Source organism: Neofelis nebulosa, chromosome 5, assembly GCF_028018385.1.
Source record: "Neofelis nebulosa isolate mNeoNeb1 chromosome 5, mNeoNeb1.pri, whole genome shotgun sequence".
Taxonomy (NCBI): domain Eukaryota; kingdom Metazoa; phylum Chordata; class Mammalia; order Carnivora; family Felidae; genus Neofelis; species Neofelis nebulosa.
The window spans coordinates 75,219,923-75,244,345 of NC_080786.1; the positions used below are offsets into that span (position 1 = coordinate 75,219,923).

General features: G+C 41.6%; 1 protein-coding gene across 3 annotated transcripts in view; it reads right to left on the reverse strand.

Annotated features, from left to right (window-relative positions):
* Positions 1-24,423, reverse strand: part of MCF2L2 (MCF.2 cell line derived transforming sequence-like 2) — a 293,647-nt gene that overhangs the window by 152,105 nt on the left and 117,119 nt on the right. For 2 of the 3 annotated variants that reach the window (XR_009262037.1, XM_058730622.1), the window contains exons 7-11: positions 21,698-21,847; positions 13,044-13,168; positions 12,094-12,208; positions 11,245-11,364; positions 1,582-1,773 (exon numbers count right to left, since the gene is read on the reverse strand). Coding sequence is in view for 2 of the 3 variants with exons in the window: in XM_058730622.1 (XP_058586605.1) it covers positions 1,582-1,773; positions 11,245-11,364; positions 12,094-12,208; positions 13,044-13,168; positions 21,698-21,847 (702 nt within the window). In the remaining variant the exon portion in view is untranslated. The remainder of the gene's footprint in view (positions 1-1,581; positions 1,774-11,244; positions 11,365-12,093; positions 12,209-13,043; positions 13,169-21,697; positions 21,848-24,423) is intronic. The other variant, XM_058730623.1, reaches the window with a different exon arrangement.

Here is a 24,423-nt window from a genome sequence, read left to right on the forward strand (position 1 = left end):
CAACTTAAGTTTGTATGTTTTTTCCCTAAATTCCTTATGCTGAATGTGTACTACTTTTAGAATAACAAAACAAAATAAAGATATTTAAAAATTAATGATTACCAATGTGTAGGGATAAGGAGGGGGATGGCATGTGTAGATGCCCATAAGAAACTTTTTTCCTTTTCCTTCTCCTTCCTACATTTTTGGATTTTCAAAATAATATAAATCATGCTTTAATATATAATGTGAAAACTTTCTCTTAAAACATACCTAGATCTGCAGAAAACATTAAGCTGGGGTCTTCTGCAGAGTCACAGCAGATGCTTGCTCTCCCAGACACACACACACACACACACACACACACACACACACACACACACACACACACACCAGCATTAGGCTATTATCTCTAGAGCAGATATGGAGTGAGAAAAACAGCAGCTGATCCTGCAGAGTTTAGCACACAGGACAGACTGTGCACCGGGCCCTTAGGAGCCACTTGCTTCTGGAACAGCTGTATTTCATTGATACTAAAATCCCTCTGGCATTGGGATGATATAAACAGCCTGGGCGAGTGCCCCTGGCCATCAGAGAGAAACAGTTATGGGAATGGAGCATGCTGACTCATGGCCGTGAGCCACGTGCTGCCTGCAAACAGCTGACAGGGAAGGCTCCAGAAGTCACTGCCCCTGCTGACGGGGCACCTGCCTCAGAGATCACCACTGAAGGGCACCAGAGCTCCACCCATTCCCTGTGAGCCCTCTGCACACAGTGTTGCTGTCTAATCTAAGGAGCCTTGGGTTTGGAATTTGGCAGTCCTGACTTCAAATCTGCAATCCCCTATTTTTACCCCAGGTATGTCGTAAGCAGTCACTTATCCCAGAGTTTCTCAGTGTTGTCCCTGTACCACCTGCACCAGAATCACCTGGGGACTTGGCGGAAATACTGATTCCTGGGCATCATCCTAGACTTACTGCATCTGAGTCTTCAGAATGGTACATTAGAGAATCTGCAATTATAGCAAACTGATTCTCATGTATTAAATGTTGTGAACCATTGACTTCCCCATGATGGATATCAGTTTCTGCCTCTGTAAAATAATGCCATTAATACTTTCCTCACAGGTTGTCTTGAGGATTAAATAGATGACATAATTATACTTCTGGCAGGAACATAGTAGGTACTCAATAAATGGTAGGTAGGAGTGTATAATGGTCATTAGTACTTCAGTTTCTCCAAAAGGATTAATAATATGATGCCTATATATGAGAAGCAATTTGCAAATATAGTGCTTGGCTCTCTGTCTGAAGGGGAATCAAGAAATGTCCCATGGGCCAAAACATGCTCTAAGTCCAGGTCTACACAGAGGAAAATGAATGTTAGTTCATTCTAATGGGATATGGTGGGATGGTGCGGGCACTTTTACCTCCAATGCCTCTATGACCTAGAATCTTCACAGATTTTAATGCCTCTTGAGCACTATTTCATAAGAAGTACATTATCCTCTCAGCAATATTGTGGGGCAGGGAGGATGAGTATGATTAAGACTGTTTTGCAGAAAATTTAGCAAACATCAGGTCATGGCTTTGCTGTGCTCACCTTGTCCAGTTGTCTATGCAACTCCAAGGACTTTTCTAAAATGTCATATTTTTTCTTGTTTTCATTGATGAAGTCATCGCAGAGGTGCCTGAGCTCTACACACCTGGGTCTGATGGAGTCTGCTGCATAGTGGTGGCTTTGGATGAGCTGGTCCCCAATTACTGCAAGCAGCTGGGCCTTTTCCAAGGGCTCCTGTGAAGTGAACGTCCAAAACCAAGCATCAGAAGCCAGGTCATGGTGAGGCTGATATTTGCCTACCGTGTGCTCCAAACCAGGAACAACTTAGGGAGATGTTGATTCAGGTCTTAAGCTGAGAGTCGGAGCTGGGGAACCTGGGAAAGCTCTGTGGCAGTTTGAAGTCTCCAGAAAGTCTAGCCTAGTCCAGGGTCACCTGCACCTTGAAGAAGAGCAAGCCATTCATTCAAATGTTTGTTGAGTTCTGGGTGAGGCACTGAGACTCTAGTGGTAACAAGCCATGATTTTCAGTCTAATGGAGAACTCGGATTATTAAATAAATTATACCCGTAATTCAATTATTACAACTGTGATAAGTTCTTGGCAGAAGAGCATGAAGTGTTATACTGACCAGAACTGGAGACTCTGAATTCTCCTGTAAACTAAATGGAAAAGTAAAAGGATCAGACATGTGACATGAGGAGAGAGTAGAGTTAGCTGAATTTGGAAAACTGGTAAAGATCTGGTTTGGACAACTCTGAGGGATCATGAAACTTTAAGAAATATGTTTATCTAAACTCCTTCATGTGACTTACAGGATCCCACTCTGCTCTGAATTCATCTGACCAGAAACCACGCCTCCTACCTCTCCCTGCATGGCTTGCTCTGTTCTAACCACATGTGCCATGTTTTTCTGTTTTTAATTCATTCATCACATATTACTGAGGACCTTCCAAATGCCAAACACTGTCATGTTAGGGGTTTGGTGGTAAAGCAGCTAAAATCCCTGCCCTCATGAAGCTTACATGTTAATAGAACACACAGGCAATAAACAATTAGGTATGTAGATTATATAATATCTTAATTGGTGATGAGCGCTATAGAGAAAGATCAAATCGGGAGAGAAGGGCAGGGAGTGCTGGTAAGGAGTTATTTTAAGTAGGATGGTGAGAGAAGGACTCACTGAGAAGGTGCTATCCAAGTGGTGCCAAAGCGTTAGCATAGCAAGACAGAGACCACTGCCCTTGCAAGGCCTGTTTGTAAGGTTAGGCCTTGGGTGCCATCTAGGAATGTCAGGAGGGTTCCTGCCATCCCCTGATAAAAATGGCTCACTGTGCCATTGGTACAAACAATATGCTTTACACTAAACCCCTGCTTTCTTTCTGGGAGTAGAGAATTCTGGTATATGCCAGGCAGAAGATACCTATGTGACCAGCCCCCAATAAAAACTGGGCACTGAGCCCCGAATGAGCTTCCCTGATAGACAACATTTCACAATAGTGTCACAATCCTTTGCTGGGGGGATCATCTGATGGGACTCCACTGGAAAAGGAATCTTGGAAGCTTGTATCTGATTCCCAACAGACTTTGCCCCATGCACTTTTCCCATGTTGATTTTGCTTGGCATCTTTTCACCGTAATAAATCATGACCATGAGTACAATTATGTGCTGAGTCCTATGAGTCCTCCTAGCAAATCTTCAAGTCTGAGTGTGGCCCTGGGAACCCCTGACACAGAAAAGTCAAGGCCTGAGGTGAGGAACAACCCATGCTGTACTTGGTAGGGACATGTTTGACATATTCAGGCAGCAGGAGGAGGCCACCTGGAACAGAGAAAGCAAACAGGAAAGGAGTAGGAGACATAATCAGAAGAAAGAGGGAGACTGGATTGGGGAGGGCCCTGATGCCACTGTGAGCACTTCAGCTTTTACTCATTATGATGTGGGAAGCACTGGAGGGTTCTGAAGAGAGGATCTCATTCATATTTTTAAAAGGATGGCTCCTGCTGTAGTGTTGAGAACAGCAGAGAAGAGGCAAACCAGCGAGGCCAGCTGGTGTCTCCTGTAGTAATCCAAGTAGGAGGGATGGTTTAAACAAGGCTGGCAACCAAACTAGCCCCTGTCTCAGGGTCCTTCCCTTGGATGCTTCTCCCAGGTTGGCTCACCTCCTCACAGGACCTTCCCTGATTACTGTATCTAAGTCACTCCCGGCAACACACCCACCCAGGCCCTCTCTCTCACTTCGTTTTCATTTTTTTTTTAACAGCGCTTGACCTCTACCTGAAAGTATCTTCTTTGTTTACTTTAACATATGATTCTCTCATACTCCACCCACCACTACCAATACGTAAGTTCCATGAAAACACTTAGAAGCACCTCATAAATATTTGATCAATAAAATGTTATTAGCCAGTGAACTAGAAGATATAGTGATATACTTGGCTGGAATTGTGTGAAAAAACATTGACCCGTGAGTCAACACAGATGACTTCCATGCTTCCAAAGGTCTCCAGGAGCTGAGAGGCCATGTGCACCCTCGTGACTACGTTAAGCATTCCAGTAAGATGCATTTGCCCTAGTTTAACTTTTTATAGTAACACAAGGAGTTATGATGACTCCAGGTGATGACCCTGCCCCTCTCTCAACTTACAGTGGTTTATGGTTTCAACAATCTCAAAAACACTGCCCCTTTCCTGGGCCAGTCATTCACCAAACTCTGCAGAGCCCATATCCTTCTTAACAACTTCGTCGAATTCTGAGCCCTTCTCCAGGGCAAGAACTGTCTGTTCTTGCCTTCCTGCTTTCTGACCAGGACAGCTAGTCTCTTTGCTTTCCTTCAGGCTCTCCTTCAAATCATGCTCCATAATTCTGATGAAACAGCAACTCCATTATAGCGTCTCATCATGTCTACATCACTGCCACACCTCAAAACCTTCCCTGGATCCCCACAGTCTTCATGAGAAAAGTTCAAACTTCTGAGCAATGCAGAGGGCCTTTCATTACCTGGTCATGCCTGTGCCTCTCCCTCCTCCATCTCCTCACCCCCAACTGTAACCCAACTAATGACCTGTTCATAGTTCTCCAAATATTCAGGCAGCTTTGGGCCTCCATGCCTTCTCTGCTTGCTCCCTCTGCCTAGAAAGCCCCATCCTTCCCTCACCACTACCCCGCACCCCCCCCCAACTCACCTCCTGATACACCTACACTCCTCTGGAGCTAACCGTACATCACCCATCAGAGTTCACCTTCTCCATGAAGCTTTCTCTAACTCCACCATTTAATTTTGATGCCTCTCCTCTGTCCTCCCATAACACTCTGTGCCTTTCTTGATCAGAGCACATACTTCACTATATTGTGATCACTGATCTATTGCCTGGGCTAATGCCGCAGACCCTTGTGAGCATGAACCAGCTCTTATTTAGCCTAAAACGTGCCATGGGGAACATATTAGGTACTTAGGAATAAATGATTGTTGTACAAAACAAAACTGAGTAATGATATGGGAATAAAGTGACACAAATCAAGCAGTAGCTATTTAAAAGAACTCAGGTTTATTTTTTTTTTTTGATGTTTATGAAAGCATTTATTTGAGCTTACTTAGTGGAAAACAAAAAAAAACATAATCTAGATTCAAGACGCATCCATGGTTTATTTACTGTGCAACTTTGGGGAATCCTCTCAACTTTTATGAGTTCCAACTTATTGTTGTGAAAGAATAGATCTATTATAACTATCAAAATCACATGATTGTGTGCCAAAATATATATCTGATGTGAAAGCATTTTGTAAAAAAGCAAAGCACTGAGCAAAGTTCATTTCTTTCATAGTGTAAATTATCATCATGGGCTCTCCTTCGTGAACATTTACTGTGCTAGTACTTTCTGTCCAATGCTTTCTACTGCAACACGAGTGCCAGATCAGAATTCTTTGGGACCACTATTTTATTTTATTTTATTTTATTTTTTATTTATTTATTTATTTATTTTTTTAATATATGAAATTTATTGTCAAATTTGTTTCCATACAACACCCAGTGCTCATCCCAAAAGGTGCCCTCCTCAATAACCCATCACCCACCCTCCCCTCCCTCCCACCCCCCATCAACCCTCAGTTTGTTCTCAGTTTTTAACAGTCTCTTATGCTTTGGCTCTCTCCCACTCTAACCTCTTTTTTTTTTTTCCTTCCCCTCCCCCATGGGTTTCTGTTACGTTTCTCAGGATCCACATAAGAGTGAACACATATGGTATCTGTCTTTCTCTGTATGGCTTATTTCACTTAGCATCACACTCTCCAGTTCCATCCACGTTGCTACAAAAGGCCATATTTCATTCTTTCTCATTGCCACATAGTATTCCATTGTGTATATAAACCACAATTTCTTTATTCATTCATCAGTTGATGGACATTTAGGCTCTTTCCATAATTTGGCTATTGTTGAGAGTGCTGCTATAAACATTGGGTTACAAGTGCCCCTATGCATCAGTACTCCTGTATCCCTTGGATAAATTCCTAGCAGTGCTATTGCTGGGTCATAGGGTAGGTCTATTTTTAATTTTCTGAGGAACCTCCATACTGCTTTCCAGAGCGGCTGCACCAGTTTGCATTCCCACCAACAGTGCAAGAGGGTTCCCGTTTCTCCACATCCTCTCCAGCATCTATAGTCTCCTGATTTGTTCATTTTGGCCACTCTGACTGGCGTGAGGTGATATCTGAGTGTGGTTTTGATTTGTATTTTCCTGATAAGGAGCGACGTTGAACATCTTTTCATGTGCCTGTTGGCCATCCGGATGTCTTCTTTAGAGAAGTGTCTATTCATGTTTTCTGCCCATTTCTTCACTGGGTTATTTGTTTTACAAGAACTCAGGTTTAAATACCCAGTGCATTTGGTCTGCCCAGCAAAGGCCAGATGGTCACCACTGCATAGAAAAGGTCAGAGTGCTAACTCCTCAGGCAGTGAGTGATTTTTAACTGTTTTGCTCACTTAGTGTCCTCATAACTTAGAACAGCACTTGGTATATAGTAGTAGAAGATCAACAAATATTTGCAAAATGAATGAAGAATGAATGAGACACTCTTACTAGAACTGCTCAGCCACTGCAGGTTGAACATAGGAAACATTCCGTAGCACAGTTTGCCCCACTACCTCTGTGATGTTAATGAAAATAGCTAATATTCATGGAGACCTTACTATAGGCCAGGCACTATTCTGAATGCTTAAGTTGACTGTTTCTTTTACTCCTTACCACAGACCCTTTGACATAGGCCCTGTTTAACAAAAGGGGAGTAGAGGCACAAATGGTTCAAAGTGACCCAGGTAGGAAAGAGAAGAGCCAGGTTTCAAACTCAGGCAGTCTGGCTCCAGAATCTAGTTCTGACCAACACACACACAGAAAAATGGCTGCATTTGTTCTGCCTAGGCTTAGAGACCTCATTTGGCTGATCAAATTCTGATTTTCATTGGGTTTATCAACCTGTCTGATTCTAGTCAAATATAGAAACATGAAAACTTCGCAAGGAAGTCTGTTGCCTTTTTTTTTAAAGTCCAGCTGCCAAATTTATCACGAATAGCACAAATTTGGGGTGCCTGGGTAGCTAAGTCGGTTAAGACTCAGACTTCGGCTCAGGTCATGATCTCCTCACTTGTGAGTTCCAGCCCCACATTGGGCTCTGTTCTGATGGCTCAGAGCCTGGAGTCTGCTTCAGATTCTGTGTCTGTCTCTCTCTGCCCCTTCCCTGCTCACACTCTGCCTCTCTCCCTCTCTCTCTCTCTCTCTCTCTCAAAAATAAATAAACATTTTAAAAATTAAAAAAAAAAAAAAAAGAATAGCACAAGTTTTCTGGGCCTAGGAAACTTCGCCACAGGAAATTTCTCAAGTGCTTTGTAGTGATCACAGCCTGCCCTTTGCTTGGCATGCAGCATCTCACCCTTCAGAACTGTTCTTAAAACACCGAGATGTTGGAAGAGAGGTGTGAATAGGCGGTCCAGATGGGTCTTGGGAAAAGATCCATACATATAGCTCAGGAGACAACACTGGATGGCTAGAAGATCACTGTACTGAAATGAATGGGTAATAATAATAGCTTCCAGGTTCTGATCATCTACTATGCTCCAGGCACTCAATCCTTATGAAATCTCTACCTCATTTCATCTTCACAGGTAACAGGAATGATTATTAACAGTTTATAAGATGAGGGGATGTGTTCGGAAAGACTAAGAAACTTGACTAAGGGCACACAACTGGTGGTTGTTAGAGCAAAGATTTTAATCCACTCCTGTCTGGCTCCAACGCCTGTGTCTTGTCGCCTCCTAGCCCTCTTGGCCTCCTTGCATGTGCTATAAATGATGGCTGCATAGCCATGACTGTTAAATCCTTCAGGTGCCTTCAAAGAACTTTGCTGTAACCCACCCCCAACAAACAAATTGCAGCTTTTTAGTCTATACACCTTCTGCTGAAGAAAATCTGGTGAAAACCCACCAAAGTAAAATAAATAATGAGAAAGAAATGGCTGAAATCTGGTGTTCTGAACACAAGCCAGCCTGTCATCTTTGAGATGCCAAGAATTCCAGAATGCTAGATGGTCAAGTTGCAGCATATAATTCAGAAGCCCTTATTGTAATAACAGCTTATTTTTCCCCATATTCTACTGCTATGACTGATGAAAGTGTCTACTGTGAAAGAAAATGATAAGAAAGGGTGATGCTCTGTGTCAAGGAACCCAGAATGAACCCACAGATAATGGCCTAGGAATGGAATATACATATGGAGAAGTGGGCCAGATGAAACAAGAAAGGCAGAAAGTTAATGGCTGTTCAAACTGAGCGTACACATGGGAGTTCATTGTACTAGTTGATCTACTTTTGTGTGTATTTGAAAATTTCCATTAAAAAAAAAAGCCATGCCCCTCCAGCTAGATTTATATCCCTAGAAGGTTACTGATCTGGGTTCCAAGCCTTCTTGAACACGTACTGTAACTGCTGGCCCCTGGATGTGTGGGGAGAGGTCAAGGCTGAAATCAGGTTGGTTCCCCTGTCCTGTCCTTGTCTGCTCCCTGATGACCCATCACCAAGTGCCCCAACATGCCTTACAGCCAAAACCCTAGAGTAAATTCTACTTTTAAAGAAGTAAGACTAGGGGCTGAAACCACCACTGTTTCTCAGAATTATAAACGAGTACTCAAAAGATTGCCAAACTGTCAAACCAGACAAAGGTAAAAGAATGGGTTCAGTAAGCACGTGGCAGGAGTCTGGTCAGTGAGTTGGCTCAGAGGTTACCCATGAGGATGATATCACTGTACAGAATAAGGAAGTTGGCAACAACCCAGATATTAGTGAGTGGCTATGCCAGGAGGGAAGGTGACCCCTGAGTACTGAGTGAAGGATAAACCCAAGCAGGTTTTGGTAGACTAGCCAGACATCACCTTGTTCCTTTAACACTTTGCAGGACAAATGGAAAGGCTACCCAAGCCTTTATCATCTGAAGAAACACTGCCTCTTAGAAGTCTGAGGGAAGACAGTTAAAAAGGTCCTGGTTATGATAGGATAGCTTTTTTGGTTCATCTAAAGGCAGAGAAATAGGTCTACTGTATCCCTTGGAAAATAAGTTAAAATCTGGATAAGTAAGGCACAGGATGGGTAAAATGAATGTGCCTGGGCTCTGCAGGTCATCTGCAGTGGGTTAGTCTACCTGGTTCAGGTACTTTGCCCATGAAAGATGAATCATGGGTTCACAGAGCATTCCTGTGTCCCATGACCATAGGTTTCTCCCCTAGCTCTAATCAGCGGCCTCTAAAGTATGTACCAAAGATTGCAACTCCAAGGAGGTAGGCAGAAGAGAGAAAGTCATTGCAGTCATGCAGATCCAGCCAACCCAGCAGTGATTTAAAGCCCAACCCAGACTATCCTCCAATGGATTCCACTGAAATAAAACCCAATCCTCATCATCATCACTCTCACCTTGTTCCTTTATGGCTCACTAAGTTCCAGACACATTCCTTGAACTCATCAGCCTCATTCTTGCCTCAAAAGCTTCATACTTGAGACTTCTCTGCCTTGTATGCTATTCCCCAAATCTTTGCAAGGCTATCCAGAGCTCAGTTCAAAGGACACTTTCTCAGAGAGACCTTTCCTGACTACCTGGGCTAAAGTAGCACCCCCAGTCACTTATATCCTGTTATTTTCTTCATACCATTTGTCATTATCTGACATTAGTATTTATTTGATTACTTTTTACTTGTCTCTCTCTCTCTCTCTCTCTCTCCAGCAGAATGTAAATTCAGTGACAGCAGGGTCTTAACTGCCTGGTTTGTCACCATATCCATGGAACCTAGGATAAGGAATACCTGGTAATGAATTAACTCCTTCAGGTCAATAGCTACTTTCATTCATATATATGCTATGACCATATTTTTCAAACCCAAAATATAAGGACTGAGCTTGGTGAGGCTTTTTTTCCCCTAATATATGAATGTATATAAGTGAAAATACATAGTAAAATAATGAGTTCTCTTGAAAAGAACTGAAATTACATAAAATTGGGACTGCCTTGGGGAATCTGAGATACATAGTCATTACATACACAAAATTCAATGTTTCCACTGCTTGAGAAATGTTTCTGATCACTCATGCCTACAGCACTAAAATGTTTAGCTTCAAATGATCACTGATAACAGAAGGAGTACTCACAGGGAAGGATGAGATTCCTGAGTGAGAGTCTGGGTATACAGGTGGGTCCATGTATTCACACATGTGCAGAAGCACCCCCAGCTCAGAATCCACAACTGATAGCTCTTAGGGTCAGAGTGAACCTGGTTTGTATTTGTTACTTCTCCTTTGGCAAGAGGGGTATGTCTCTAACTATAATGTGCATGTCAATCACTTAGGAATCTTATTAAAATGCAGATTCTGATTCTGAGGTGGGGGGGCATGCCTGATATTCCATATTTCTAACAAGTTCTCACTCAGGTAACATCTATGCACTGGCCAGAGGACCACACTTTTTGAAGCAAATCTCTAATATTACAAAATTACCATCTGGAAAACATGCATATAGATTAGCTCAGAAAGGAAGTGCTAATCATCAAGGACATAGTCCCCAAGAGACAAAAATATAGAGAATCTAATTTAAGAATAGCAGAAAAGAACTTCTCTGGAAAGAGAGGACTCGGCTTTCTTAATTTGTAATAACCCAAATTTGTAAGGACTTGAAATAGAATCATTCCTACCTGCTGACTTGTGTGCAGATCTGGGAAACTGTCTAATGCTGGTATGAGAATTGTGAAACACGTATTCTTTTACAAGTTTGATATTGACAACTTTTGGGGCATTTGAAAGGAGAAAGCTTTGCCAGCTCTGTGTAGCAGCAGAACTGATGTGGAGCAATTTCCTCCTTCTCACCATTCTGCTTGTTATAAAACTAGTTGGGTTTTTTTTCTGGTCTCCCCTTTTCAAGTTTCCCCTTCTTACCACCAACTCCCACCCCTACATCCTGCCAGTAGATAATGTGCCCACTATGACCTTTCCTCCCGTTGCTTCTGTACCAGCAGGCAAGTCTACTGGAACCCTCCCCCTACCTGGCAGTGTGGTGACTGGAAAGGTAGGATTTGGGCATTCCTGTGTCCTTCAGCAACCTTCCAACAATCATGAGTGGACATGATCTTTCACTGTCCCCAGCAATTTCCTTCCCAGTCCATAAAAACAGCAAAAAACAAACCTGGCCTTTTCCTTCCAGTTTTTTGTGTTCCTTAAGAAGTTGCTCCACACGTATCACACTGTCTCCGATGTCTGTAAACTCTGCTTGCTCTGCCAACAAATTGTCCAGGGCACGCTTAACCTATAAGACACATTAGAACATCCAGAAATAAGCCATGAGAACCTCTCTGGAGGTATAGGTTTGTATACTCTAAGAAAACTTGAAAATCCAAACAGGATTCAGGACTTTTATGTATCTACATATACATTTTTTTTTAAGTTCATTAACTTTTAGATTAAGCTTGGGACAGGGGTGGAAAAGGGAGTTTGGTGTTGAGATACATATAGATGAAATAGTAAAACCACCATTACAGATTATCAATCAAAAAGAAAGATAAACCTCGGGGTGCCTGGGTGACTCAGTTAGTTAAATGTCTGACTCTTGGTTTCGGCTCAAGTCATAATCTCATGATTTGTGGATTTGAGCTCCTCATTGGGCTCCATGCTGACAGTGCAGAGCCTTTTTGGGATTCTCTCTTCCTCTCTCTGCCCCTCCTCCCTTCTCTCAGCCCCTCCCCCTGCTTGCTTGTGTTCTCTAAATAAATAAATAAATAAATAAATAAATAAATAAACATTTTTAAAAAGGAAGATAAACCATACACAAAATGTCATGTATGTCAACAGGAAAATGGGATTCTAGAACATTGCTACCCCCCTGAAAAAGGAAGAAGAGAATGATCAATGAGGAAGCAAGAATATAAGGAGCGGGCTGGGTTAGTGGGGACACTCAATATCCATAGTCCAAGGGGGAAGAGAGAACCAAAAGTCACTGAACCATGAAAGGAAGTTCTATTACACAAGAAAATAACACCTCACGAAAATTGTGCTCAAAGTGTTGTAGTTGTAGGCATTGATTAAGCTTCAAGTGATGCTCAGACCAAAACTGATTAAAGGCTTTTTCTGTCTCATCCAGTTGAAGTAATAACCTGTCAAGAAAGAATGAGAAAGTGATATTGTGGTTAGTGTTCATTTCCACATGAGTCCATGTAGGCTTATGTAGATAGCCCCTATGTTTCCAGTCAGTGATATTAATTGTGGGAATCTCCTTATTATACATATGTCTGTCACCTATGACTTTTTCATGATTCATCTGGCTCCCACATTTTCCATTTTTCCATCAGGGATACCCTCAGAACGAAGCAGAAACTTCACTTCAGATGCAGCTGCTGTGCTTTCAAATGTGTCCCTAGGTAACCTTACCTATGTGCCTTTCGTTTTCTACTGGTGAGACGATAGGTGTGTAAAGTACAGCACCCAACGAACTGCTATTTAGAAATAAATAAACACTACCATCTCCCTTGAAATCCTGGGATGAAAGTTATAGCACAAAGCGCGGTGGGAGGAGGGCGAGCGGACAGCATTCTTACAAAAAGATCTCTGTAGATGGATACCATCTTTTTGCTTTTGTTGTCTCAAATATTATTCTTTCCTGACTCCAGCAAGATCCAGTAGTAACTGTACCAATCTGTTTTTGGTTATTTCTTTTTTTTTTTTTTCAACGGTTTTTATTTATTTTTGGGACAGAGAGAGACAGAGCATGAACGGGGAAGGGGCAGAGAGAGAGGGAGACACACAGAATTGGAAACAGGCTCCAGGCTCCGAGCCATCAGCCCAGAGCCTGACGCGGGGCTCGAACTCACAGACCGCGAGATCGTGACCTGGCTGAAGTCGGACGCTTAACCGACTGCGCCACCCAGGCGCCCCATGTTTTTGGTTATTTCTGATCATTGAGTTCTACATATCCTCTCCTCTCTCACTCACCTTTCCATGGTTGCTACATTCTCTAGCTGATTGGGATTGAGTTTTCTGGTGGGACTTTTGGTTGCTGGTTCTTGAATGCATGACAGCAATGTGGCCCCTTGCTTTCCAAGTAATTTCAGCTCATCCTAGAGAAAGGAAAATATAGTTTGTCTTAGAAGAAACTAACAAAAGCAAATTCTTGGTAGATTTGAGGTGAAGAGAATGGCAGATCAGGTATATCTTTCATTTAGGAAATTAAATGCTAAAGAAGTTGAGCTGCAGCTTTTAAAAATTAATTAACTTATTTATTTTCGTTTTTTCAATTTTAATTCCAGAGTAGTTAACATAAAGTGTTATATTAGTTTCAAGTGTACAATATAGTGATTCAAGAGTTCTATACATTACTCAGTGCTCATCATGGTAAGGGTACTCTTAATCCTCTTTACCTATTTCTCCCATCCCCCTACCTACCTCCCCTCTGGTAATCATCTGTTTGTTCTCTACAGTTAAGAGTCAGCTTTTTGCAGCACTCTCAACAATAGCCAAATTATGGAAAGAGCCTAAATGTCCATCAACTGATGAATGGATAAAGAAATTGTGGTTTATGTACACAATGGAGTACTACATGGCAATGAGAAAGAATGAAATATGGTCCTTTGTAGCAACGTGGATGGAACTGGAGAGTGTGATGCTAAGTGAAATAAGCCATACAGAGAAAGACAGATACCATATGTGTTCACTCTTATGTGGATCCTGAGAAACTTAACAGAAACCCATGGGGGAGGGGAAGGGAAAAAAAAAAGAGGTTAGAGTGGAAGAGAGCCAAAGCATAAGAGACTCTTAAAAACTGAGAACAAACTGAGGGTTGAGGGGGAGTTGGAGGGAGGGGAGGGGGGGTGATGGGTTATTGAGGAGGGCACCTTTTGGGATGAGCACTGGGTGTTGTATGGAAACCAATTTGACAATAAAATTCATATACCAAAAAAAAAAACAGTCAGCTTTTTGGTTTGTCTCTTTTTTTTGTTTTGTTTCTTAAATTCCACACATAAATGAAAGCATATGGCATTTGTCTTTCTCTGACTGATTTATTTCTCTTGGCATCATACCCTCTAGATCTATCCATGTTATTGCAAAATGGCAAGATTTCATTCCTTGTTATGGCTGAGTAGTATTCTATTGTGTGTGTGTGTGTGTGTGTGTGTGTGTGTGTGTGTGTGTGTGTATCACATCTTCTTTATCCATTCATCTATCCATGGACACTGGGGCTGTTTCCTTAATTTGACTTTGTAAACTATGCTGGAATAAACATAGGGGTGCATGTATCTTTTTGAATTAGCATTTTTGTTATCTTTGGGTAAATACACAGTACTGGTATTATTGGATCATATGGTTATTAACTTATTTTTAACAGGTAATACATATACATGTTACAAAATCCAAAATATATGAAAGGGTATATACTGGAAAAAATAAGTCTTTTGTCCTCTACTCATCCACTTTTCCTCTCCAAAGCAACAACTCTTAAATTTTGTGGGTATCTCAGGCTGCTGTTGTATGTTTAAAGTAAAAGTAATAAACCAATAATTTTAATTAATATTATTTAATTATTTATATTAATTGATTAATAATTTTAAATTTATTAACAAATTAACAAAATCTGGTTCTAATCCAAGGCAGAGACCAGAAACAAGAAAATGACAGATACTGAATAAGCTAGACACTGCCACGAAATAATAATGTAATAATTGATAGAAAAGCAGGAAAAAGACTTCATCTGGTATTGTCAATAGACTCCTGCTTCTTCTTCTACCTGTCCCCAAAGTGTGGCCTTGCTCAGCTACTGAAGTTTGGTGTAGATAGGCAGCAACTTCAGGTTGATATGGAAAGAGTCATACTTCCAAGGCAACTCTATTCTGCTCCTTTTACATGGGACTTTGGGCTTTGTAATTGGAGAAGATGTCAGGTTATCTCCTGCCAAATACAACAGCTCTAATCCTCTAATCACACAGCACAAGTCATTTCTGTCAATGCCCTGAGTGCTAACCACAAAATAAGCCAAAGGGACAGAGCCGGGCAGAGAACTTTGCTTCTAGGAGTTGGGTGCTTGGGGCATGATTCACACAGGATGCTGGTTACTGTGCCCTGAGCAGTAAAATAGGCCCATAGTTACAAAAACATATCCTGTATGCACATGAACCCTGAATCTCTCCTCCAGGCCTAGCCACCTCCAGCCTTCACATAGTATGGAGCTCGTTCCCTGTGGGAGGAGTTTTATACTTCTCCACCCTATTCACACACAAGTACTGGCTTGCTCACCCTCATGCCTTTGCTCCTGGTCTCCAATATCACTGTATTATTCATCCCCTTGCAGACTTCTGCTGTCGAAGCCTCAAACTTGTCCCTGGATTTGGCTGATGATACATTTGACTTTTCTGATCTGGCCCAAGTTCTTTGGACACCCCCTGTGGCTCTGTCCACTCCAGGTAATGCCCCAAGTCACTCTCTCGGCTGGTACTCCTGCATGGGAACTAGACACATCCCTTCTTTTCCACTCTCAGGTATCAGCCCTCATTTCTTCTTATTTCACCAATGCTCATTAAATATTTGTAGGTTGGATGAATTAATAATAGTCTAAAAGAAATTAGGTTGCAAATGAATAAGGACAAATAGGATATGATAGGGGAAGGGGGGGTGGGAAGCACTCATTAGCAAGTGCTCTTACCTTTCACTCTTCCTACCTTCTAAAAAGAGTCTTGGCTTTTCTCAGTTTCTTAAATGTCCTTGAGATTCCAGAATTCCAGCAGGATTCTGGCATTACCATTAAATTGTGTGTGTGTGTGTGTGTGTGTGTGTGTGTGTGTGTGTGTGTGTGTAGAGTTGGGAGGAAGGGTGGAGGGGCCGGAGAAGTAGAGGCATATTGCTGGGGCAGAAGGAGACTTTTTGGAAGGGGAAACTTGGGACACAGATATACCCAAAGAAGTGCAGAGTGTGAGGAAGCATGTGAGAGAGAGAACGTGGGTCTGAGCAAGCGATGTCATTCACTGTGTATCCCCTTCACACTATCAAAAACTATATATATATATATATATATATATATATATATATATATGGAAAAATTATGACTGGTTACTGCTTTGGGACTAGGCCATATATGGCCTAGCAGGGTTAGCTTTAGCAGGGTTACAAAAATCTGCCATAAATACACAGGGAAAGATTGAGGAACTATGATACTTGGAAAGTGAAAAGGTAAGTTGCCCAGGACAAAAATGGAGTTTTCCCTTGTCCATAGTAGTAACAATTCAAAATATTTAATAACTGTTTAGAGCAGTCATTGACCAATCAGCACAGATGTCAGATATAACACTGAAGCAGTCCTGAGGCCAACTGCTGTCCACGTGTTAACCCCTTTTGATGCCAGAAACATGAGGAGGTCTCATGGGTCCTAGGAAATGGGCCAGAGAGGTAAAGTTGGGCACTTGTGGAACATAAATATTTAACAACTGGTATGGCTGTCCCAGTGTGTAATTATCATTACAATTCCACTATTTTGGAAACAAGCAGTTGGTTCAAAAGACCCACTTAATAGGGCAAGCAGATTGCTTCAGGCTCAAAGGAATTTAAATTTTCTGGGGAGAATTCTTTCCTATGACAAGGGTAAGCCTAAATGTAGACATTCAGTCAGTCAGTCAGTCAGTCTGTCAAAATACATTTAAAAGCACTACTATTCATGCCAGGTGCTGTGTTTGGCTATGTCATGGGCTGGGGGTGGAGGTGGGGAAGGAAGTTAAAGGATGAATCAGAGCCCAGAGATTATATGAATGACTAATACTTTAGACTCCTTACTTAGCTTTTATTACTTACCCCATTTCTGCCACTACACGTTAGCTCTACCATGCTGGGTTTTTTTTATAATGCTGAATAATGAATTCCAGAATGTGGCCTTTAAAATGCAAGTCTTCATAATTGAGAAAAAAGAAGTCCGTAAAAGAGATGATATATCCCCTTTCCTCAGCAGATACTGAGAGACATCTTCTTGTGGTATAAAACTAGTTCAAAACCCTGATTTGTTAAGGCATTAACACTGAAAACATTCATAAGAATAGCAATTTCATCTTCCTTTGCAAAATCAAGACCTCTGTGGGTATGCATTTTTAACATATTCTCTGCAAGTAGAATTTGAACAAAGAGGTCTTTAAAAACTCCTAAGACTGTAAATTATTTTTAGGGCCTACAAAAAATCACTTATTACTCTGATTATCTTCTTGATTATTTGTAACCCTGGAAATGGTGATAGAATTGTCATCTCTGAATACACAATTGGATAAATTCTGAACGGAACAAATACTAAATGCTAAACAGTATCCATATTTGTAGAAGAGTGCTCTATCACATAATCAAAGCACCACTGGCACTTTCCTCCTGCATGATGAGAAAAAGGACTATGGCCCTGTTGGATTTCTTATTTTAACAACAACAACAAAATATGAGAGTCTTACCCTATTTACCTGGACACATGGTAAAGTGTGTCAGTTGACTTAAGTATCTGAGAGTATAAGGCCAAGGTCCTGGGGTTTCGCCCCAAAATAAGACCTTCAAAGAGGTGAGAATCACCTCCTTTGGGACTCAGAAGGAAGACTGCCTGCCTCTGTGAACTGCTTCCAAAACCAACATGGAATTAGACAACAGGAAGAGCTGTTTTGCTAAGAAAGAATGTCTGTAGGGCTATCATAAACAGTATGAAAAGCACATACCTGTATAGGGTTCATGGTTATTTTATTATTATTTTAGGCCTAAAGATATTTTTCTTTCTTTGTTTCTTTTTTTTTTTTTTTAATTTTTTTTTTCAATGTTTTTAATTTATTTTTTGGGACAGAGAGAGACAGAGCATGAACGGGTGAGGGGCAGAGAGAGAGGGAGACACAGAATCGGAAACAAGCTCCAGGCTCCGAGCCATCAGCCCAGAGCCTGATGCAGGGCTCGAACTCACGGACCGCGAGATCGTGACCTGGCTGAAGTCGGACGCTTAACCGACTGTGCCACCCAGGCGCCCCTCTTTGTTTCTTTTTTTTTTAATTTCTTTTTTACATTTATTTATTTTTGAGAGACAAAGCACAAGTGGGGGAGTGGCAAAGAGAATGAAACACAGAATCCGAAGCAGGCTCCAGGCTCCAAGCTGTCAGCACAGAGCACGACACAGGGCTTGAACCCACAAACAGTGAGATCAAGACCTGAGCCGAAGTTGGACGCTTAATCAACTGAGCCAGCCAGGCGCCCCAGATCTTTTTCTTTTTTAAAAAATCGAGATATTATTCATATAGTACCATAAAACTCACTTTCTTTTAAGTTTTATTTATTTATTTTGAGAGAGAGAGCGTGCGCGCGCACGCAAGCAGGGGAGGGGCAGAAAAAGAGAATCCCAAGCAGGCTCTGCACCATCAGCGCAGAGCCTGAAGCCAGGCTTGATCTTCTGAACTGTGAGATCATGACCCGAGCCAAAGTCAAGAGTCAGATGCCCAACCACTGAGCCATCCAGGCACCCCTAAAACTCACCCTTTCAATGCATACAAGTCTATGTTTTCTCCCCAGAACACTTTTGTCACCCTCAAAAAAGAAACCCTATACCTATTATCAATCACTCTCCATTTCTCCCTCTTTACAGACCCTGGAAACCACTAATCTACCTTTCTCTCCATATTTACCTATTCTGGACATTTCATATAGGTAGAATTGTACAATATGTTGCTTTTTGTGTCTGCTTCTTTCACTCTGCGTAATTATTTCAAAGTTCATACATATTAAAGCATGTATCGGTACTTCCTTTCTATGGCTGAGTAACATTCCATTGTATGGATATACCACATTTTTTTTATCCCCTCATCAGCTTATTGACACGTGGGTTGCTTCCACTTTTGGGGTGTTATGCTGCTATGAACATTTATGTGTAACTTTTTATATAAAACATGTTTTCAAATCTCTTATGTACATACGTAGAAGTAGAATTTCTGGGTCATATTTCTACCAGAAGTAGAATTTCTGGGTAACTTTATGTTTAACTTTTTGAGGACCTACCAGACAGTTTCCATTCCCACAAGCAATGTATGAGGGTTCCAATTCCCTCACATCCTCATCAACACTTATTATGGCCCACCTTTTTAATTAGTGCCACTCTAGTGGGTATATCACTGCAGTTTTGATTTGCATTTCCCTAACAATATATGACGTTGCACATGTCTTCATGTACTTAATAACCATTTATCTGTCTAATGCCTGTTCTAATCCTTTGCCCATTTTTTTAAAGCTTATTTATTTTTGAGAGAGAGAGACAGAGCTCACACAGGGGAAGGGCAGAGAGAGAGGAAGACACAGAATCCAAAGCAGGCTCCAGGTTCTGAGCTGTCAGCACAGAGCCTGACACAGGGCTCGAACTCACCAACCATAAAATCATGACCTGAGCCACCTGAGTTGAAGTCGGACCCTTAACCAACTGAGCCACCCAGGCACCCCTACTTTGCCCATTTTTTAATTGGGTTATTTGTCTTTTTATAAAGGTTGAGTTGTAAGAGTTGTTTATTTTTTTAATTTTTTAAAAAATGTTTTATTTTTGAGAGAGAGAGAGAAAGAGCAAGTGGGGGAGGGGCAGAGAGAGAAGAGGACAGAGGATCCAAAGCAGGCTCCCTGCTGACAGCAGCAAACCCCATGAGGAGCTGGAACTCAAGAACTGTGAGATCACAACCTGAGCCAGTCAGATGCTCAACCAACTGAGCCACCCAGGTACTCCAAGAGTTGTTTATATATTCTGGATATTAGACTCTCATCAGATACATGATTTGTAGATATTTTTTCCCATTCTGCGGGTTGTCTTTTCACCTTTTTGATAGTGTCCTTTGAAGCACAAAAGTTTTTAATTTTGGTGATGTCTACTTTATTTATTTTCTTTAGGTGTTTGTGCTTTTGGTGTGGTATCTAAGAAACCATCGCCTAATGTAAGGTCATAAAAAATTACATCTATATTTTCTCCTAAGAGTTTTATAATTTTGGAACTTATATTTAGTTCCCTGACCAATTTTGAGTTAATTTTTGTGGACAAGGTGAGGTAAGCATCCAATTTCCTTCTTTTTCACATGGATATCCAGCTGTCACACGGTCCAAAGGGCTTAAGGAGTTTTCATTCCCATGAAGAGAAAACCTCCTTAATCATTCGGGGTATTTAATTTTTTTTACTGTCAGCACTCAGGCTACAGAAGGAGTTCAGGGACACGCTTCTGGGAACATCCATAGAAGTCCATAGAATTTCAGTGAATTTCCTCTTTGCACAGACAAGGTCCTAGGGGCAGCAGGGTGAGTGCCAGCATACTGTTTGTAAACTGAGAGACAGCTCATAGCCTGTCAAAGTCACCCTTACTCAGGAAGTAGAAGCTCTCCTCGGAGAAGGATCCAATATGAAGAAGAGCCTGGGACACCTTCCTGCACGTGCTCTGGAGATGTGCCCTAAGTTTCCATCCAGGTGTAAAAAGCACACACGGGAACAGGAAGGGTGTGCTAGGTTGTGCGTGCTTGTCAAGCTCATCAGAGACATTTCCAGGGAAAAGTTCTAGGATGTTTTCAGGTTTTCACAGTTTCAAACCAGATCTTTTAATTATTCAGAGTAATGTGGAAAGTATATTTTGAACTCTTTTTTGGATATCCAGCTCCTTCCAAAGAGAATTTAATAGTGCTCCCTGACACACAGAAGAATTAATTTGCCTTAACCGCTAGACTCTGAGACTCCCCTAACTCAACTATGTGTTCCTTTTTTGGTTTGTTTTGCCTACATGTAGTGGTAGGTGGTCAATAATGCTGGCTAAATGAGCAAATCAACCACCTAGCAAAGCGTTTTTGTAAATTTTGGGTCACAAATAAAAGAGGTCAGCTCTTCTCAAGCTCCATGCAGCAAGAATACATGTAATGCTAAGATGCATTGACCTTCTGATCCCCAGTTTGCTGCCCAATGGTGTTCTGGTCTTCTGGTGAAATGATGGGTTTGGTCCATTTATGCTTCTGGAAGTAGAAAAGAGCTGAAACCCTTCCTATAAGCCCCAGGAAGACACCTCCCTTTACTGCATGACCTGAAAGAATCTACCAGCCTCCATTCTTAGCAGGCTCTGACATGATTTTATGAATAGTTAATAGGTGCTTCTCCTTAAACCCAGTTCAGAGCACCTTCCATGTCTTCTTTCTCAAATTACTCCCCAAATAAAAAGATACATCCCTGAGAAAGTGAAGCAATAGTTTGCCCCAAAGTTATTAGTTATTAGTTTGCCTCAAAACCTCACAATAGGCTCAGGAAAGCTTATGCCTCAAAAGACAATTGCCACCCCTCCTTCATTCACTGCAGTCATATCCATCATATCTTGCTCTGTCCCAAACAGATCACAGGGGTGCTGCACTTGAAAGGAGGTTCACACACCTGTCTCACATGGTGGAATGAGTTTCCCTTTACAGGGCTGCTTCTCACAGGTCTTAATTACAATCCTTTTACATTCATGGACCAGTCTCAAGAGGTTTTCCTCTTTACATACTGCCTATCTGGAAGCTTTACGATGATCAACTGCTGCCAAGTCACCAGAAAAGGGGGAAGAAGAGGACTTCACTTTTAATTCTGCTCCTGGCTCTCTCCAAGGCCACTGGCCACTCACCTGCAGCTTGTCCCGCTGCCCTGTGTGGGACATGAGGAGGTCTTCAGTGGACAGCACGCCCCTGGGCAGCTCTGTTGTGGCTAGGCAGGCCCCAAACATCTGGAGCATCTGGGCAGTGGTCTTCAATGTCACGGCAAAGTTTTCAATGGCCTGGAAGGTCAGACATAACAATGAGGACAGCTTAACATTCACCAATATGCTCTCTGAATAGAAGGACAGTACAACTAGCTGCCATTTCCTGAGTACCTGCAACGGGCCATGCCTTGTACTTGGTGCTATACATTTGTCTATCATCTCAACAATCCAGAATGGAAGGTATTTTATCTCCATTTTATAGAAGAGGGAACTGAAGCTCCAACAGGTCAAGTGAATTGCCCAAGATAGTATTGCTTGTGCAGTAAGGAAGGAAAGAAGGCAGGATTCAACTAAGGTCACTAAGTTTGGGAAGCAAGTTTGACCCCAAGGGAGAAGATGGATGTAGTGATTAGGTAAGTCGCTAGTGACCTTTCAGAGAGTTACTTTTATCACATGTGATAAGGTGTCGGGGACCTCTGCCTGTCACTTCTTTATAAAAATTGATCTTCCACTAAGGACACTACTCTGCCATTAAATGAATACCTACTAACTGATGAGTAACTTTACACCTCATATCCCAGGTGAGATATCTGCATTTTACTCAGTACAGTTTAGCAGTAAACATGTGGCCTAACCTAGAAAAAGTGATGCTGATCATCAGCAGATTTAGTTGAAAGTAAGTGGCTTTTAAGAATCCCACAAATCATTCTACTCAGCCAGATGGGTTCTACTATGCCCACTTCCCTCTGCTCCTGAGACAACTTTGCCCTTGAAGGGCAAGCGCAATTCATCTCTGTTACCCCAGCAAATGGTACTATGCCTGTCACATAATAGTTGGCCCATAAACAGCTGCTAGATGGATAACTGATAGTAGCAAAGAGGTCTAACCTAATTTTCACTTGGGAAAAAATTACCTCTGATCTTATATCATCAGAGAACATTTCTGAAAACCCAGATGCTCATCATAAAGAATGTGCCAGACATGAGGTGGCCCTTTTCTGCACCAGAGGCCAGAGCTGAGGCTGGAGCTATAAGGCTTCCGGAGCATAGCACACCCCCGCCTACTGTCTGAAACTGAAGTCTTTGTCCTTTAACCATTTTTTTAGGTAAGCTCTACACCCAGTGTGGGGGTCGAACTCATGACCCTGAGATCTAAAGTCGCATGTTCTACCGACAGAGCCAACCAGGCACCCACCATCAACTGTATAACCTTGAATAAGTCACTTCTTTACTTTGAAGGTCAGTTTCCTTATCTGTAATGAGTCTCCCCTATTGTTGTTGGTGGAATTTCCCCTATTAGCACAAGTATTTAAACAGTTGCAATCTTGAACATCATAGTTCTTTTGGCCTGGAAATTCAGACAACCACTAACTTTTATGAAAATCTTTCAAGCACATCAAAGTATTATTACTTTTACATAACCTAATATCTGCGTAAGATACTCTCTCAACGTCATTCACCAATAGCCTATAATGAATAACATATAAAAATCCAATTTATCAGAGGACTTATAAGAAAATATATTAAATATTTTGCTTTATATGCACTACCTCTTGTAATGCATCTCAAATAGGTTACTATTATCACCACAATCTATAGACAAGGAAACTAAGGTGAATTCAGGTTAAGTAACTTCCCCAAAGTCATATAAAAAATTAGTGGCAGAACTGGAATTGAACCCAGAGCCAGCCATCTTAAGCACTATATGCTACACCACCTCTTAGCAATAAAAACTAGATTTTACAAAACTAGATTTAAAATTAAACAAACAAAAAAATTTTGGCTTTCGGAGTTTCAGACTTGAATTCTGATCTTTAACTGTGTGATCTTTTCTATTTTTTTTTTTAACGTTTATTTATTTTTGAGACAGAGAGAGACAGAGCATGAATGGGGGAGGGTCAGAGAGAGAGGGAGACACAGAATCCGAAACAGGCTCCAGGCTCTGAGCGGTCAGCACAGAGCCCGACGCGGGGCTCGAACTCACGGACCGCGAGATCCGTGACCTGAGCCGAAGTCGGACGCTTAACCGACTGAGCCACCCAGGCGCCCCATCTAACTGTGTGATCTTAAATAAGCCAGGTATTACTCTGAGTCTTAGTGTCCTCATCCGAAAAATGGGAATAATGGTTGCTCTGTTTTTGCAGGGGTTTTTTGAGGATCAAAGGAACAGCAAATGTGAAAGGACTTGGGCACAGTACAGTACCTTGCAAATGTAATAATAATAACAGTAACAACCCTGAGAGTCAGGTGCCAGGCCTGCAGATGAAATAGAGGAAAATAAAGGAAATAGAGGAAATCCAGGCGTTTCCTATGGAGAGTCTGTTAACAAATTAACTTGATTCCAGGTATCTGATTAGCAAACGATCACCTTGGAAATGGTACAAAGGACCTGACACTGATGGGGTGATGAAAAAGAGCTTAGCCTTCGTCTTGGCTCTACCACTACTCAACTGTATAACCTTGGATAAGTCACTTCTTTACTTTGAAGGTCAGTTTCCTTACCTATAAAATAAGGTAATTGAAATAAGTGATCTTTAAGGTTCTTTTCAGTTCTAATGAGTACTCAATGAGTACTTTTGGGGGAAAGTACACTCTTCCCCCAAAAAAGATCTGTATTTTTTAAAGTTCACCATAATATATTTAACACATGC